Source organism: Rhea pennata, chromosome 2, assembly GCF_028389875.1.
Source record: "Rhea pennata isolate bPtePen1 chromosome 2, bPtePen1.pri, whole genome shotgun sequence".
Lineage (NCBI taxonomy): Eukaryota > Metazoa > Chordata > Aves > Rheiformes > Rheidae > Rhea > Rhea pennata.
The window spans coordinates 24,307,009-24,324,800 of record NC_084664.1 but is presented as its reverse complement, the minus strand read 5'-3'; the positions used below and the strand labels follow the sequence as shown (position 1 = coordinate 24,324,800).

The 17,792-nt window shown below is 40.9% G+C and overlaps 1 protein-coding gene across 3 annotated transcripts in view; it reads right to left on the bottom strand.

Annotated features, from left to right (window-relative positions):
• Positions 1–17,792, bottom strand: part of ADAM22 (ADAM metallopeptidase domain 22) — a 64,865-nt gene that overhangs the window by 7,382 nt on the left and 39,691 nt on the right. For 2 of the 3 annotated variants that reach the window (XM_062569080.1, XM_062569081.1), the window contains 4 exons: positions 15,648–15,748; positions 14,989–15,055; positions 9,378–9,464; positions 165–288 (listed from right to left, as the gene is read on the bottom strand). In XM_062569080.1, coding sequence (XP_062425064.1) covers positions 165–288; positions 9,378–9,464; positions 14,989–15,055; positions 15,648–15,748 — 379 coding nt within the window. Of the gene's footprint in view, positions 1–164; positions 289–9,377; positions 9,465–14,984; positions 15,056–15,647; positions 15,749–17,792 lie in introns of those variants that run through there. The other variant, XM_062569082.1, reaches the window with a different exon arrangement.

Genomic DNA, 17,792 nt, shown 5'->3' with positions numbered 1-17,792 from the left:
AAGGCTGCTCTGATCTGCGCCAGAGGCTCAGCCTTCGGCAGCTGCTAGGGTTAGAGATAGGAAGGAAAAGCCGTTTTTGCTCTCAGCGTTACTCAAAGACGCGGATCTGCCATGCTTTTGAACAACTACCAGCAAATCAAGTCCCTGACAAAACACACACGTACCCTGGCACTCTGCCTGTTAGCTTTCTTCTCCTCGTCAGGAAGCGGCGGCATCGGGTACGGGTACTTTCTACTGGAGGCAATAGATCCAGTGGATGAAGACGGAGACTTTGCAGGAGAAAGTGTCCTGAGATGTTGAAACACACAAAATAAATGTGATGTCTCTGGGTCCGAGCACTGCAACAGCAACTGCCATTACTCTGAAGTTTGGTTCAGAACCAAGTGTTCACTATTGTTTATTCTTAGCTCAGTATTGGGAGGGAGTAAAAGTTGATAGATCAGTAGTCTAAAACTTCATGACTATAAAGGTATTTATAGCTTTCAGGAACACTGGAAGAAAAATTAAAATTTCCTACCACTTATTAGGACTGTATTGCATAATAAATGATTTCTTAAGCTGCTTTATACGGTACTATAACTAATCGTTATAAAATTAACAAGTCAAATCTGCAATAAAATATATAGAGAACTGAATGACAGACATGGCATTATGAAACTTAAGTAGAAACAGTAATAGTATAAATACAAGCTGAACAATGTCTTCTGCCAGTGGATGAATAAATGACAATATCTTCGGTGTCTTTGTGTATATCTTACACAGCTCATATATTGATACAAACATAGCAAAAAAAATCTATTAATCTCTAACAACACATTAATTTACACAAATGCATGCACTTAGAGGCCAAACTGTTAGTTGTGAAGTAACAAAGGCATATACAAAGTGCTAATAACAAATTATTAGACATGCAAGCATCATACAGTGCATATTGTTCCAGCCAAAGAAAGAGTCTGATGAGAATATACAAAAATGGACTGATTAGTCAGTAGCAATCAGCATTTCTGTACAAGGTGAGTAGAGTAAGCAGTAGCAAGTAAATGTTTGTATCACATGAAAGGTATTCTTTTCATGTCAATAAGGCATCAGCACATTATTGACTAAAATTTTATACCCAAGAAAAGCTCTTATGCTTCTGTTTGGAGATTCTGCACTTTTCCCACTTGAGAGGTTTCTATCAGGTTCTAAATCTGGGCAATGTAAAAGGACAAAAAGCCTCAAAATAGAAAACTTGAGCTACCCTGGCATTTTTGTTCTGTTTTGCAACCTAAGGGCATTTTTCAGAGGCCTCCCCCTAGGGCGGGCACATCACCCAGCCACCCTCTGAGCGCTTTTACCCTAAAATCCTCTGATTCCAAAACGTCCCCTGGGGAAGCAGTTTATACCTGAGTTCTAAGGCAATCAAAAACCCCTCGACCGCAGCAAGGGGCTGTGCTTTGCGCAGGCGCGGACTCCAGTGACGAGCACCGTGAACAGTATCACTGGTACCAAGGAGCAAGGGGAGACCCCTGGCAGCAGCCCCACCGCCTGGCAGCAGCTGTAGGATCCCCGTGCTCTAGCCTCTGGACCGACAGGTGCGGGGCTCTTTTGCATCTGGAATTGTTTTGCATCTCTATTAATTAAGTGAAATTCTTTTACCTTTAAATAATTTTTCTTTTATTTTAGACTAGTGCATAATTTTATCGTGTCTGTAATTCCCTGTGACAGCACACAGTCTGATGTGACTGATGGCAGTCGCAAGCAACAGGGTGTCCATGGAAATTATATGTTGGCAGCTCCCCATGATGCTCTAATGCCTTGTGCTGTAGTCTCAAAGATCAGCAGCACTTCTCGTAAAAATTATCTTGGTACCATTTTTCAAATATTGAAAAATATATCTTCCGCATGTGCATTTTGAGGACCCAGTAAGATCAGCTGGACATGAAAGTTTTTAGAAGAAAATTTTAAACAGCTACTGCAGTATAAAAGAAGGCATTCACACATCACAGCATCATAAACCTGGGCACCAAACTGCACGGACTACAAAAAAGTCCGGACTACTAAAAGCTTTTTTTTTTTTTTTTTTTTTTTTTTTTAACGCTTAGAAAAGTTCCCGACAGTGCTCAGTGCTCTGCTGTTCACTACACATATGAGTCCTCTCACTTGCAGCCACATTTGGACTGGTAGGGATTCTTAACACTCAAACTGTTACTAGATCCAAAATTTAAAAAATCAGAGGAGAGGATGAGGTGGGAAGATAAAGAGGGCAGAACTTACAGATTATCCATAATCCAATTATTTATTAATTTTACCCTACAGCTGTAGTAGGATTTAAGATCTTCATGTCTAAACTTATAATGAGGCACTTGAAAACTAAAGAAGGGAACCGAGGGTGCGAGACTTGGTGGGGTGCTCTGCACAAGCGAGCTGTTTGCTCACCCCGGTGCCAGCTGAGCGGCAGCGTGCAAGATGATGGCACTGGCACCCCATCCCTCGTGCCACATCCTCGTGCCACGTTGCCTACTGCACATCACCGACTGCTCCTGCCAGTTACTCTGACCACCACTAAATAAACCTCAGTAAGGTGGAAAGCCATGGATGAGCCCATCTATCTGCACACCAGCTCACGTGACCCAGAAGGAGCTGTATCCCCACAAGGCTGGGGCATCTTGAGCACTTTTCCTGCACAGCAGGTACCCGAGCAGGATCCTGCTGAGCCTGGAGCCAAGGGGCTTTCCATCAGAGTCCAAAACCTAACCAGTACAATGTAGCTAGGATTTCTCACAGAAGAGGTGGAAATCAGAATCAGACTCAGTGCTCAAAGTTTGTGCAGCCATCGTATTTAAAAGAAGTTGCACAGAAGAAAGTTGAGGACAGACGTCTCACAAGAGATCTGTGATTAGCTAGTCATGGATATTAGATATTTACTTCTGACTTAATGTTAGGTGTCTAGAGCACAGGTGTCTGGGTGAAAGAATCTACAAATGAGCACCAGCAGAGAGCATGACTAAACAGCTGAATTTGTATCGCTGAATCGCCAACGGATGATAGCTACAACTTTGCACTGCAGTCAATGGAGGCCTCTGAGATGACTAATACCGAACATCTAACTTTTAGATCCCTATGCTGGTGGTGAGCCAGAAGAACCCACTTTCTGACACAATCGTGGAATTTTATCTAAAAGACTACATGGAACAGTTTTTAAAAGATTTTGTTGAAAATAGAGAACAAATCATCCCTAATGGAAGTGATTTTAAAAACATCAGCTCAAATCCCATGCAAACACACCCATGAATGATTTTGAAACCCAGACCTCCACAATAGCTTGCCTAAACTTTGTGCATGTAACTCACTTGCATGGAGCTGCCAGCCTGTGTGGGCACATCTACAGTGGGTCTGGGAGCAGTATGTCCATCCTCCTTGAGCATGTTTCAGTTTATGCCCCTAACCATTGGGAATGCAGTTGCACACTTGAAGAAATGACCATGCCCTCCCCTCACAGGCCCTACCCACTTACTTCTGTTACTCATTTATATACTCGTTTTTGTCATCTTTAGTGCCATCTACTGAGACAGTGAAAACATGTCACTGCTCAAGTGCATGCTCACAGAGCTTATTATGCATCTTACATTAGAAGTGTAGCCGGTTGTTTTTTTAACCACCTTTCAGGTTCTGCCCTGCAACTGCGTATGTGCTGTGTATCCCAGATTTACATGTACTTTAAATGAGAGAGCGCCAGAAACGGCCTTTCTCATTTACAGGGTAGGAGGAGGACAGCATTCAGGGATACTTGTGGGTAATGCCAGGGTTAAAGGTAGGTAAAACTTTGCAGTTTGGGTTAGGGGCAGCTTCCATTTAGCTTTCATGGGGGCATTAGTTCTCCTGATATCACATCCATTAGCTTCTCTGTCAAATGTTATTTCCACCTGAACCTACACGAGAAACCAGAAATACAGACTGCATTTGGTCCTGTGCACTCTGTGACACAATTTTGGAGATCCTGCTTTCAACCCCAAAGGAAGTCATGCATCTCAGTGTGTTTTAACAACTCTCCTTTCTGTCCTGGAGCCAAGATCTAGTGGCTATGTTGTGTCCTTCTTTCCATTCTTGAAGCTGGAACTAACAGTGTGTATCACACTGGGTTTCAGAGTAAAATGCTGCAGAAGCTGTAGGATACTTCTACGTGCTCGTTTGCAGCTGGATGTCTGCTTACTCTGCCTTCTCTTGACAGAAACTGAGAGAATGTTGGCCCAAAAGAGATGGCGCTGAGATGCCACTTGGTCATACAACTAAATGTCGTGTAACCTCCTCAAATGCTATTTTAGTCAAACTCAAGGCAGGTTGCCCTGACAGATGTTACCTGCTCACAAACTGTGTTTCATTCTGCTCTGTGAACTGAATTAATTTAACAAAATTCACTTAAAATTCAACCTGCCTAAAGCAGGTCATGTCCAAGTATAGATATTATCAGACTGTTCTGACATTTGTTTATCTGGATTCAGCTCTGCCTGTGATATTATCAGTTTACATTAGCCTACATGAAGATTTTACAATCTCTTATAGGCACTGATACGGCTAAGCACTTTAAATGCAGTTCCTTTTAAAAAGTACACTTGTACCCAAGCTTCCTCAGAAGTGAAGGCTATGAAGAAGTCCAGCAGTAAAAAAGCAGCTTGGTTTGGGGGGGGAACCACAGACCAGGCAGCAGCCCCAGACTTGAGACGTTCATTTTAAGCACTACACAGTCCTGGCTCCTGAAGCAAGCACTCCCACGCTTTCACAAACTCCTCTGCTTAATTCCTGAGATAAAATGCATATCCTATTGATCTCAGTAGGCTTTTTGCCACTGACTATCTATAAGGGCAATATTTTCCTTTAGTTGTAATCACAAAAACTTCTGAATGGGCAGAGCTTCCTCACAGAAGGGTCTTGTCTTGGTGGCTGCTTTCCTTAACAGCGAGGCTCCACATCAGCCACAGATCCCACAGGCAGAGCTTGCGAGAAAGGGCGACAAAGCCACTTTCCCTGGAGTCTGAGAGTCGAATCTCCTTACTCTGGACAAGATTAAGACGACTCCGAACTGCCTGTTGCCTTCGGTGGTGAGGGATCTACACTGACAGAGCTTTCCAGCAACTGCAGTTCATTATAGCAACTGGAAGGTCAAAGGAGACCACTAAAATTTTAAGACGACTAAAAAAAATATCTTGAGAGAAAGGCATGGTGGGGGAGGGATTTTTTCTTTTCTAAATCAGAGTCTAACGCTGCCTCAGAGGAACAGGGAGACAACGGTCTGTCACGACTATGGCCTGTCCGCTGCAGGTTCACACAGCAAGGCGACGGACGCGGCACAGAGGCCATTTCGTCGTGCAGCAGAACTAAATCTGGTCTAATGACCAGCTGAGGAGACAGAGAAGAAATCAAGGAAGAAGAAAGTAAGAGTACCAAAGCACAAAAAAATATGAGAGAAATGGATAGTCTACCGTCTCCTGCCCACCATGCCCCTTGCCAATGCCGTCTTGGTACTGGACAGCTATTCCTCCTCCAGGTACATGTTCTAGATCTTCATATAAAAACTCTTTTATTTGTAAACTATTTTTACTTTTATACACTGCCATAGAACCTAAGTAACTGTAAATTCTTGCATTAACAAGCTTAGGCAGCTCTGCACGCCTCCCAGTAGTTTTTTTCTATAATTATCTACAATAGTGTCACATTTTGAGATTCTTACAGTTGATTTCCTCATACTATCATGGTTCTTGAGTCCTTCAAAATTCAGTAAGGATAATCCTTAACTATATTTTGGAAGGTCAGTCTGTGCATTAGCCACTGTAATTGGCAATAACAAATACATGCACTGCAATCACACTGGCACAACAGTGAATTTCCTTCAACAACAGCTAGCAGTGAGACTCAAGAAGATATTCAGGACCTGGTCTGAATTCGGGCCATGCTCTGAACTGGAGGGTTCATCTGCCTCCCTCAGACCTTCACAAGGACATTATAAATTTAAATACGGCAAACTATGGTTTGCCTTTGCAACGTATTGTGGGCAAAGGAGCCTGCTTCTAACTGCAAATCCCTAATAGATTACTTTCCCCTTGTAATAAAAACTGATATCAGGGAAATATTTTCTGCTTGGGTTTTTCACTATAGTTATGCAGCTACTTCCTGGCACTCATTCAGACTGTAAAATTAAAACCTAGCCTAGACTTTCAAGCAGGAAAATTAGATTTTTCTTTACAGATCTTCATTTCTTATATAAGGGAATCCCACATGTGGGAGCTTTCTGGCATCAGAGACATCAGGTATGATGATTATTACTAATAAAAAGTAATTATACAGAGATACTCATTAGACCTGTAGACTACAAAAAATAGTAACTAGAATATTAAATGTCAGGGAGACAAATTTTGGTTTATGTAATTTTTTTTAAGTTGATGGGGAAGGTATTTGTGATACCTAGTAGCTGTAGTTTTTTTGAAAAGCTGCATCTTTCCTAGGAATTCTTGGAAATGTTTTTATATTTTCTGATTATATTTTAACTCTGTTACCTGCAATAGCACAAGTCATCAATGCTCTCTTCCTAAAACTATAAGGAGACGAGCAAAACAGCAGTGTTCCTTCCAGGTCTTTTTAAAAGAAAAAAAAATCAAAGAGTCATAACAAAAATTGAAGTCAGCTAATTATCAGCTGTAAATGTCTTAGCTTGGGCTATGATTTCAAATCTAGTATCAGCTGGACATGCTTTTTTTTTTAAGTCTGATTAAACAAGGTGTGGTTTGTTTTCTGCAGCTCTTTACACATTGAGCCATCACCCCTCAGTCATCTTCCTAAGTACCGCAAGGCTCTCTTGTTCACCAGCTACTTCAAAGGCTTCCAAAGCCACCGCTCAAGTGTCTTTCCAAACACCCTCTTCTTAGGAACAACACTCCCCTGCCCATGACAGATTAACCCAAAACTGAACCTGAGCTCTGGGGAGAGACTGCAGCAGCCAGTAAAACCCTTCACGAGCCCACAACAACTTGTCTCAGGAGAAACCTCAATCCTTTCTCTTCCCTAATAGGCCTGCAGAACGTTTCCCTGTGGTTACCTCAATTAATTAGGACACACAGCTTTCTAAAGTTATTTTAGTTTCTCTCTCATTGCTAAAACTAAAGTTACTGCTCTGGGCTGTCATTATTAAACCTAACTTAAAAATATTACTGCATAGAGGCTTCATCCCTCTGCCATATAAAGCCCTTAAAACTGGTATGGATCAGTTTAGGCCTCCTCTACAAAAAAAGCTCAGTTTATCTCAAATACAATTAGCAATGTGACTCATCTGGTGCAATAATGAAAACCCTTGGGTGGGTACACCCCCATCAATTTAATCCACTTGCTAAATCAAGACATACTGATATCAAAAGATGAAAACCAAATTAAGAGTATCCACAAAAGCATTTGGACCTCTTTCAACTAATCCAATTAAATTAACAATTTAAACTAGTGCTATCTTCGTATTTCATCAAAGACTATTTTTTCACAGTCAGAGGGCTTTTGATATGAACATCCTGAGAGACAGCTATGAGGCTAGGTTATAGCGGGTATCTATGATTGCACTGCCTGAACAACCACGGTCCAAAGTGTATTTGTAGGAAAAGGTTTAATTTCTCTTGCTAATAATAATGCACTTCCTTACTAGTGTGAATTTGCCTAGTGTCACCTTTCAGTGAATCTTGGTCATCATCAGTCTCAATCTCCTAGTCTGAAGCACCCCCATAAAGGTTTTGCTGCATATGCACATAGGGATGTTATGATCCAAGCAAGCCTTTAAACCGCTCCATTCAACTGAACAGCTTGAGGTCCTGAAGTCTGTTCTGCTGTTTTTCAAGGCTATATGCTTAAACCTCTCCAATTCTTGCTTGCACTTCTTAAGCTGCGGACAGCAGAAAGGAAACTGTATCCCAGTGCAAAGGGCAGCAATGGTGAAAATACGGGACTCAACCACTGTGCCAAAAGACACTGAGACGTGCCCATGCTGACTGGCACAACTTACATCGTTCTCCTTTAAATCCAGAATTGTTGTGTTGGGGCTTTTTTCTGTTCCTCGCTCAGAACTGAAATCAGAACTGGCAGGCTTACATTTACCTCATGTGCCCTATTTGGTCTTTTGAAAGCTTTTCTGCATGAGTGATTGAAGAGTTCTTGAAAGCGAATACAAATTATATAAAAAGCTTCTTTGATAGGTCTTCTAATGTTTTGGGGCAGGGTTCATAGTTCTAAAAATGACTAAGTTCACAAGCTGCTATTTAGTATCTTCCAGTGTTACTACTGGAATAGAAAGCTTTTCATTAGCATCCTGCAACTGGACCCCCCCATGTTTCTTCCAATGAACACACTGGACTTATATACTGAATACTTCTGTCCTTCTGGACTATTACTGCGTCTCCTGAGGTACCAAAATTCTTGTTCAGATTTTGTTTACTCCTTTTTACTGTCCTTAACTCTTCTGGCTAATGATTTCTCTTTGTATTTGTTTGTTTGTTGTTTCTACAGTTCTTATTTCAGCTGCATATTTAAGTCAATTTACAACCTCTCTGACTTCTTTTACGTTTTATATTACATTACTTGTGATAAGCTGTCTTCCTTCCCTCTTAGCAACACTATCTTTTTTTTTCCAACTGATGCGAACTTCTTTCTGAGCCGTGAGTTTGTCTTTTGAGAATCTGCTAAACTGTTCTCAGTCTCATGATTCATGTACAACTGGGAGGCCAGCCTCATGCATGTTTCCTCTCTTTAACTTGGAATGTATCGGATGCATATTTTTTTCCCTTCAAAAATATTTTCAGGTAATATTTTCGGTAGAACCCTACACTCGCTTGTAACAAACTCATTAGTGGTTAGATATATAGAACACAGAGTACATTCTCATATATCTAAGTCTCCAATTACATTAATTAATTCATCGTATTCTGAAGGTAAAATACCACTACTGTTTATTCTTTTTTCATTTTAGTATGCACTATATAAGACAGTGGGTAGAATAAATGTATTACGAAACCACTTGCTTCAGAAAAATACTTTCTGTTTAAGTTACTACTACTTTATTAGTGATAAATGTGTGTCATGCCCATAAAACACTACTTGGCATAAAATGATGAGAAAGCTACTACAAGCTATAGATGATGGTGGGAATGCATGCACTACAAACACCCTTTTTAATGGCTTCATTAAAACATTCAGGAAAAGAATTGTAAGTTGCACGTGAAGCCAAAAACAGACATCAAAATGCAGCAAAAGAAGAGGGGCCCTTTGCACCTACAGTAACTTGTATTGATTTATACAAGGTAGGAATCCCAAGATATTTGTATATGCTGGAATAGCTCTTAAAAATGATATAGAATTAATTTACAAAATACCTAAAGTATGGTCCTTCAGTGTTTTTATTCACATCTTCTACCCACTTAGCTACATTATATTCTCTTTTGAACCATGGGTTTAAATACCTGCAGAAAGCAATGGAAGGAACAGAGAAAGCAGAAGAACAAGAATAGAAAATCTGAGAACACACAGCACAAGCTTAGCAAGGATGTCTTCATCCCCAAAATGCAAGTGAATATGGCAAATAAATTAATATGGATGTTGGGTGAGGACTAGGCAATGTGTACAACTGCATGAGAAAATCTGAACTAGAACAAGACTCGCATGTTTGGTTAATCTGGAAATTCATTTGATATCTTAAGGGTAAAATTCACTCCTATGCAGAGGGCCAGCATTAAGCTCATAGTCTGGACTTCTCTGATGATCTCCAAATCAGGATGAAGGGGCATTTTGGCTTCAGTTTACTTGCTGAAGACACATCTGGAATAAATTGCAAGGTAATAGCTTGATGAGCATAGACTTGGGCTTGGCCCTTTCTACAGGAATGAATTTTAGCCTCAGTATGTTTAAAAGCTTTAATTGTTTGCCACTGCAGTGGCAATTTTTACACTTATATGCAAATAAAACCCCAATTTTTCAAGGATCATTTCACTTCATAGGAGCACAGGGAGCTTTCAAGGAGGTGGGCTGCAGAGTTGATCTCAAATTTTACAGAAGCAATCTTGATACCAAAATAACACCTTTTAGAAAAGTCTGCATTACATACTCATATTAGTTACATGAAAACTATGAAATAAAAATGGTGTTTAATTAGCTGACAGTAATATTATCAGGGAAAAGGAAAAGAATTTTGTAACTGCTTCTTTCAGTCACAAACAAGTATAGAGAACTGTATTACAATTTTTCCTCCTTCAAGTTTATAACATTGAGAAAAAAGGGCAATGTAAAAACAGCAGTCTGCCTGGTCCAATTTAAGTTCTGTTTTTGTTGTATAAGAATGGCAACATTTTAACAATTATCTGCATAGAGACTAAGGCATTCAGAAATAGGATATAAATTGTAACCAAGGAAAAAAAGAAATAAAATTCCTTTTAAAGTTATTTTTAGTATTTCTGAGCGAGTTCTCACCACTCTCATTTATGAAAGCAGCTCCAATGATCTCATATATGGGAACAGGCCTTGCAAGGGATTGCTCAGATGAGTATAGATCAGGCCAGATTACGATATTTACGCTCCAACCATATTTCAAACCATGTTGAAGACAAAGGCTGCAGCAGTTTTTCAACTTCTTAGGCCTCCTTTTTTGCTCTGGAACTTCTTCTGCCCGCCCCGCACAAGCACAGCCACAGCTTTCAGAAAGTATTCACCCTCAGCCACAATTGCTTCTAAGTAGCTTCCTCAGCTTGCTTATTTATCAGGAATCAGGAGTGCTTTATGCTTTCCATCTTAGCTTCTTAGAGAAAGAAAACGTCAAAAGTGGTAGCGCAGCAAGAGTTGAAGTGCAAGTAAAGCAACAGGCTGATGCCAGTATCGCCAGAAACTAATAGACTCATGGTTTAGCCTTAACTGTAGGCATGACTACATATTTTCTCGGAAATCAGAAATCACTGCAGTACTTTTGACTTGGGATTTTTTTCATTTCAAGAGGTCTTTTGGTAACCATGAAACACTCCCAATCTGGCTTCCTTTATTCAAAACCAAAGTGTAACGTGGTATCAACGCATGCAGTTGTTGCACAACCGTGTTTGAGATTTTCTGGGGTCTGGTTGTGTTGCAGACCATCATTTACTGCCTAAATTCATCTGTTGCAGAGAGGTTAAGATTGAGTTACTGCAGGCCACTAATACCATTAGAAAGCTCTTAAGCCGATTTTCATGGCCACACATTCATTAGCGATGGCCAGAATCCACATTTTCTTTGAGTAAGAAATTCTGCTTTAAAATAAAGCTGTCCTGACATGTAAGCCATAAAACTAGCCCAATGGCTTGATTTGGCTTGTAGCGCAACATGCAACAACGCAAAAGACCTGGGTTCCAGAGTAACTGTACTCCTCAGGCTGGCAAGGAGAAGTTAGCTAGCGCCGCATCAGCAGGAGCACCTCCAAGCAGCCAAGGTGTTTTGCCACAGTGAAACTATAGTACACTGAGGAAAGGGACTTTCCACGGGATAAAATGGCAGCCCAGAATGCAGGGGCAGGTGAGACTGACCTGTGATCCCGACTCCCTGTTTGGGGGTGCTGAGGACCCCCTGGGCTTATGCCTTGGGTCGGGATTTGGTGGGCGAGAGAAAGCCCAGGCTCAGATGCATGAGTTACCCTGCTGCAAAAACACAATATATAACAGAAAGTCTAAGCCAAAGATGTTTGTATCAGTTATAACAACGAGGAAGATAAATGCTTATAGGAAAAGCAATGCAAATTAACAAAGATAAGAATTGCTGTTTGGCAAAACACATGTTCCCTGGGACCTGTTTTAACGCAACTGCCCATTTAAATTGTCGGCTTATTCAGAAAACTCTCATTATCTTTCCTGGATAACTCTAATTGATTTTAACAGAAAACTACTGTTCTACCAGCCCACTTCATCAACCCTGTTTGTGAAAATGCTGCAGAAACATTTGGCCTGTTGGCATTCTTTCTTGTGAACCAAACAATCTGCCTTTAATAAAAACCCCAAATTTTGTTTTCAAACATCTAGAACCAATTTAAAACCTCCCCAAAGAGCTCTAAAAGCTTCACAGAGCTATAACATTTAGCAGAAGCCTTATATCATGAATCTGTTAAGTATGAAGGGTCACACAAAGGAGAGACCAGTACATTTCTCAGGAACTGCCCAGGGTGCCTCCAGCCTTCCTGTCAGTGCTGTCAATGAGGGCTGCACGGCTGAAACCCTGCTCAGTGCTTAAGAAATTTTACTTAAACTAATAATGGCACATTCCTCTGTCTGATGCATGGCTGCATACAAAAAGCCTTGTGCATAGTATATGCAATTACTGCAGACCCATGCTACTTTAGACACTTTTGTAGGCAACTCTAATACTGGGTATCTGCTTGTAAAAAATAGGAATTAAACACAGGGTATTGAAGAAATGAAATCAGTCTTCTAGTGGTTAACTTACACTGTCTCTACCAGTAATAGGAGTCAGATAGAGTTACTCCTTTTGTCCACCTCAACAGTGCATCATTGGACTTCCAGGGGTCACATCAGTGAGCTTTCCAAATGCCAGCCACCATTTCAGAACAAAATCTAAGATTCTTCTGTATTTCTCAGAGAAGTTAAGAAGGTAAATTTGTCTGGGAAAAGGCTGCACATATTCTGAGGATACCTCGGAAGCAATTCCAGCCACACAGAAGTTGCACATATTCTGAGGTTTCCTCAGAGCGCATGCAACCTCAATGTAGCTAACATCGCTTTTTGTTTTGCTAAATAAATAAGAAATGTTAGTCATGGTTAGACCATTCAATTTTCCCCTCTCAAAAAGAAAGTCGTATTTCTAACTAGACCCATTGCATACCCTTGGCAATTCTCTCAATCTCAACACACTGGCACAGCGCATGGTTCATTCAGCAGAGCCCTCTGTCTGATGGGTGACAGGCTTGCAGAGTAGACTCTGACCAGCCATGCAGTCCAGCCTGAGACACCTCAGAGGAGTGGCTGTGTAACCCCATCAGGAGAAAAAGCATACCCCACCAGTTCCCAGGTATCTGCTGGGAACACACACACTGTGTTTCATCCCTAACAGTCTCTGGGCAGCCCTCAGGAAGGACCAGGGGCTGCTGCCAGGCTGGGAGATAGTAACAAGTAGCAAGAAGGAAAGAAGAGAATTATTAAGTGGAAATTCTGGGGCACCTCTAAATGAGCAAAAAATACTTAGGGAAAAAAGATGTCTAACTCACAGAGAGGATGTCCTCTCTGCCTACTCAGTCCAATTTATTTAGTGTTGTGAAGTTCTCTGAGCTAGCATACAATATACCAGCAGAGCAGCACAGAAGAGAAAAGATGCCTACTGCTCTTCTGCCTTACTGAAGAGATTATTCTCTTCCCATGCAGTTATCTTCACTCTGCGTTAGAAAAAAGCTGATCTGGTTTCATTCAATGGACCAAATTCAGCTCCAGTGTCCAACTCTGTTGAAGGACAGAATAATGGTAACATTAACTTAACCCGATTATTTTTATAAAATGTTTTTTTCAGAAATACAGCTAGAAAATGAAGAAAAGTACAGAACAAATTTCTAAAGAAGAACTTGCAATGTTATTTGTACTCTTAGTGTTTTGGTCAAACAGACTAATTTTGCATTTATCAAATGCCAGGAAAAAACAAATCCAACAGAGTAACATTCCAGTAAGAGTTTATCAGTGCTAGGACCAAGAGCACAGTGGCACTTGGCAGATAAACTCCTCAGAGGAATCTAGGATTAATATTTCTAGTTTTGTGTTGCCATTTTCACCAGGCAACATTATAATAACTGTGCATCAAGCTATTATATCTGTAATTTGTAACACAGGGTCTTCTCTAGGAATCTTTCTGAGCCTACTTGCCTAAAGACCGTGCGTTGCAGGTTTGTAGAAAAGTTTCAGAATGAACTCACAATTCCCAAACTGAAGAAAGGATGGCCCAGAGAGGAGTTAGTGTTATTAGTTTCCAGCACAGTTGGTATCCAATTCACTTGCCAATACAGGTGCAAAGTTAGTACTAATGATAAGGGCACAGTCATTGCCGTTATGGCATAAGTGCTATTAGAGCAGGCCAACGTTGATCTAGAGATCCTGTTTCCAGCCACTCACCATTCATTTACATTAGGAGCCTGAGCTAGCAGGCGTAAGTACTGAGTAAAGGCTGTTTCACCATGCGGAGCACTGCACACATGGGCTCTTCAGTAAATGCACCCACCAAATCAGTACAGAAAGCAACTCTAAATCATGCTGTAAATACATATGCAAAGTTGTGCGTAGACAAGGCACTTTTTCAAACAGGCTTCCTTGCTAACATATTTAACTTTTCCTTTACTTTATTCCTTTTGGACTGGATCCATAGCCCACTGACTTCAACGTTGAGACTCATGATGTGCTTGTGCTGAAGCCTGGGGGTCAGTCCCTTGGTAAGGACTCTTATTACATATTTACTTCCGGGTTTACTCAAGATTGGCTGTTTCAGGCCTGGTGGCACAGAATAATTAACTTCAGTGTCTGCTCAGAACAGACAGACCTTTCTCCTAAAACCTCCAGGCAGGTACTCAAATCTCTGACCTCTACAATGGCCCAACCCAAAGTGAAGACAAAGGTAGAAAAAGGCTATCGAGAATTCACTACTGAGCCAGGACACACTCAGCAATGGCAGTTTACTGTAGACAAAAGCCTGTAGTGATGGTGTAGGTTGTCACCATCATTGGGAATTACTATGGGAACGCCTGTGAAGAAGCCTACATAAAAAATAAATTTGATAATTAATTTTTAAAGAATACAAAAAAAAGAAGTTGAAATACATTGGCTAAACCATTTACCAGATTATCAGTCAGCAACCAGAATGGGCCACGAGACACTATGTAGTTGTCTGCTTTTCAATACTCTTTCAATACTCTTAATCTCACTCTTCAAAACATGAGCAAATAAACTATACTTTTTGGCTTTGCTGTCAGAAGTTCAGACTTACTCAGTTGAATTAGACCGTGGCCTAAATCTTTTGCCTTTGACTTTCTTTCTGTTTCCTCCTATATTACCTGAAAGAGACCAAAGCATAAAGACAGACTGTATAACATCTTGAAAGTTACCTGCGTTACATTCCAAACTGTATATATTCTTTATATTCCCAGCAATAGGGTCATATTGTCAGCTTTAACCATTTAAAAGTTGTAAGTCAGTCCCTCTTCGTTTATCCCAGAGCAGAAATATTTGACACCTGAGTAACCTTTTGCTACCTTTAGCTGCAACCGTGCAGACTAAAAACTTAATCTCAGCTTTCAGAAAATCACTACTGAAAGAAAAATACCAATACCAAAATAAAAATACCAAATACTGCAAAATGCACAATAAAAACATAAAAGCTGTCAAGAGTGAATGAAATTTTTCCTTTTTCATGTTAGCTCACACTACAGGAATGGGAAAAATTAGGAAACGTATTTCTATGTAATAAAGCACTGTACAAAAACTAAATTTGCGTCAGATGCTGCTAAACCCCCACTCCAGGTTAATAACAATTAATAAAATTTTAAGGAGCCATGACGCTGTCTGAAGATCAACTAAATTTTCAGCAGGAAAGTAATGACACAGAGGCTGGTTTCCACCGCAGAGAGCTCATAGGTTCACACTTACCTTGCCAAGAATTACTCCTAGGTCTCCCATTTTCACAGACATCTGAAACATGTTTCGTGTCTGGGATCCTTTCACTCCAGGAATGAGACAATCCATTCGACCTGGAATAGGAGGGCTCAGATGCGGTTATTGCTAAGGGCATTTTCTCACACATACATTAGCTTAGCGATTCAGAGCTCATCGCACTCCTAAAATCGGCCACGAAACAAAACCTAAGGTCTGTCTGCACTAGCAGCGCATTCTGTATTTCTGGTTAAATTGTGCGGTTGCGTTTTGCCAGCTGTCCCTGAAGCAGGTCAGTGTGTCCGCATTCAGGCCTCAGACACGTTTCCTAGTTTAGCTGGAATACGCTCCTTCCGCCCGGCTTGTCGCAGCAGCTTCCTCCGAGCAGGCGCTGCCTGGGCGCTGCCCACCGCAGGGACGCAGGGACTCGCGCACCTCCGCTTCTCCTCCCACCGCTACCGGTCCTGGGGGACACGGGTCTGGGGTGAGCTGAGAAATAAGTCCAGCTCAGCTTAATGATTTTGAATTTCTATTCTGTTTTGTCAGCGAGTCACTGCAATACATACTTGCGACGCCAAAGTCATAGCTGAAAACAGTCTTTATGTCTAGGTCCTTGGTATCAACTAAAGCTTTTCTTTCCTCATGTACTCCCTCCACCACCACACCATGTAAACTGGAGGTGTGTAGCGATGCCCAACAGCTGGGGGAGAAGGCAGGGACCCCTCCTGCTGAGCTAGAGCTGCTGCTCTGCCCTTTGCCATGAGATCCACAATTCATTTCCCATATGGAAGAAAAAAAAAAAAAAAGGAAGCTGAAAGTTGGTCAGAATGGACGGCCCAACTGTTAGATCGATGCTTGGCTCACAGGATGCGTTTTGGTATTTTCGAATAGTCTGACTACTCTCATGTTTTCCAGTCCCTGCTTTCTTTAGAGGGCACACATCCGATGGATGCTGTTCAGATGCCTCCAAAAAAACACACTAACCTCAGCCACACTGAAGTAAGCCCCGAGTTTTAGTAATCCAAACTTATTTAAAGCACGAAATGTCTGAGATTTTTTAATCATTTTTAAATCATTTTCTCTTCCTAATGGTTTCTTTCTAGGTTTTGTAATGCTTTGCTTTTTACTGTTTTTGGCGTTTTTTCATAACAGCAGGAGTTATTATATCATTATTCTTAATTCTTTAGTACGCTCTGAGAATCCTAACACTTCACAGCATTTTCCAGTGTGGAAATGCCCAGGTGACTAACGGCCCAGCCACTGTGAAGTCTGCCAGGAGATGACCTGGGTATCTGCATGCAGAGCAAAACCAAAGCAGTCTGAAAGGTGCCAGCAGCACTCCAGGCCTTGAACTGGGAGGGCTGCACCAGCTCCAGCTAGTGTGCAGGGAGCGCTGCTCGGGCTGGCGTGACAGTGGCCAACATACCTCAACTCGTGGTGGGGAACAACAAAATTCCCTAGTATAGACAGACCTTAAAATCCATCAGTTTTGTGGATCAAAAAATAAAACAGAGACACATGAAAGAAATGGAAGTATGAGAAGAAAAAATGGTGCAGAATGAAAGAAATGTATTAAATGACATTCATTTAAAAACATTTTTTTTTATTATCTAAAATGTAACTCCTCCTTAAACAAAACCTAGGGAAACTTGCTATCCCAGACTTTTTTTCAAATTTTTATCAAAATGAGAAAGGATTCTCCAACACAAACACTGCATCATTTAAGGTAAACATTTTCTTCCTGAAAATAAGTAGTTTATCCACTCATAAATCTAAAAGCTGTATTTAGAAAGTTAGAAACTATTAATTAATTACTTCACTAATATAGCTTTCTTTATAACATGTTCACTGATCAGATTGAATGAAGCTGTGCATAGGATCCATCTGGTACACCAAAGACACTGCAAATGCATGTCTTTCATTGTACTTTCTTTGAAATAACAAAATAAATATGGCCTTATTGACTGCACAACTATAAACTACTCGGCAAGACGAACTGATTTCTAGAACTGCTTTTGTGTGAAGCAGTTCAAGAGCAGCTATTCCTCCCATGACATCCTGATTGTTGTAAATTGTTTTGAAAATCTAGATGAAGAAGATTTTCCTAATTAAAGGATCTCTGACCGCAGAGGGATGGTGAGC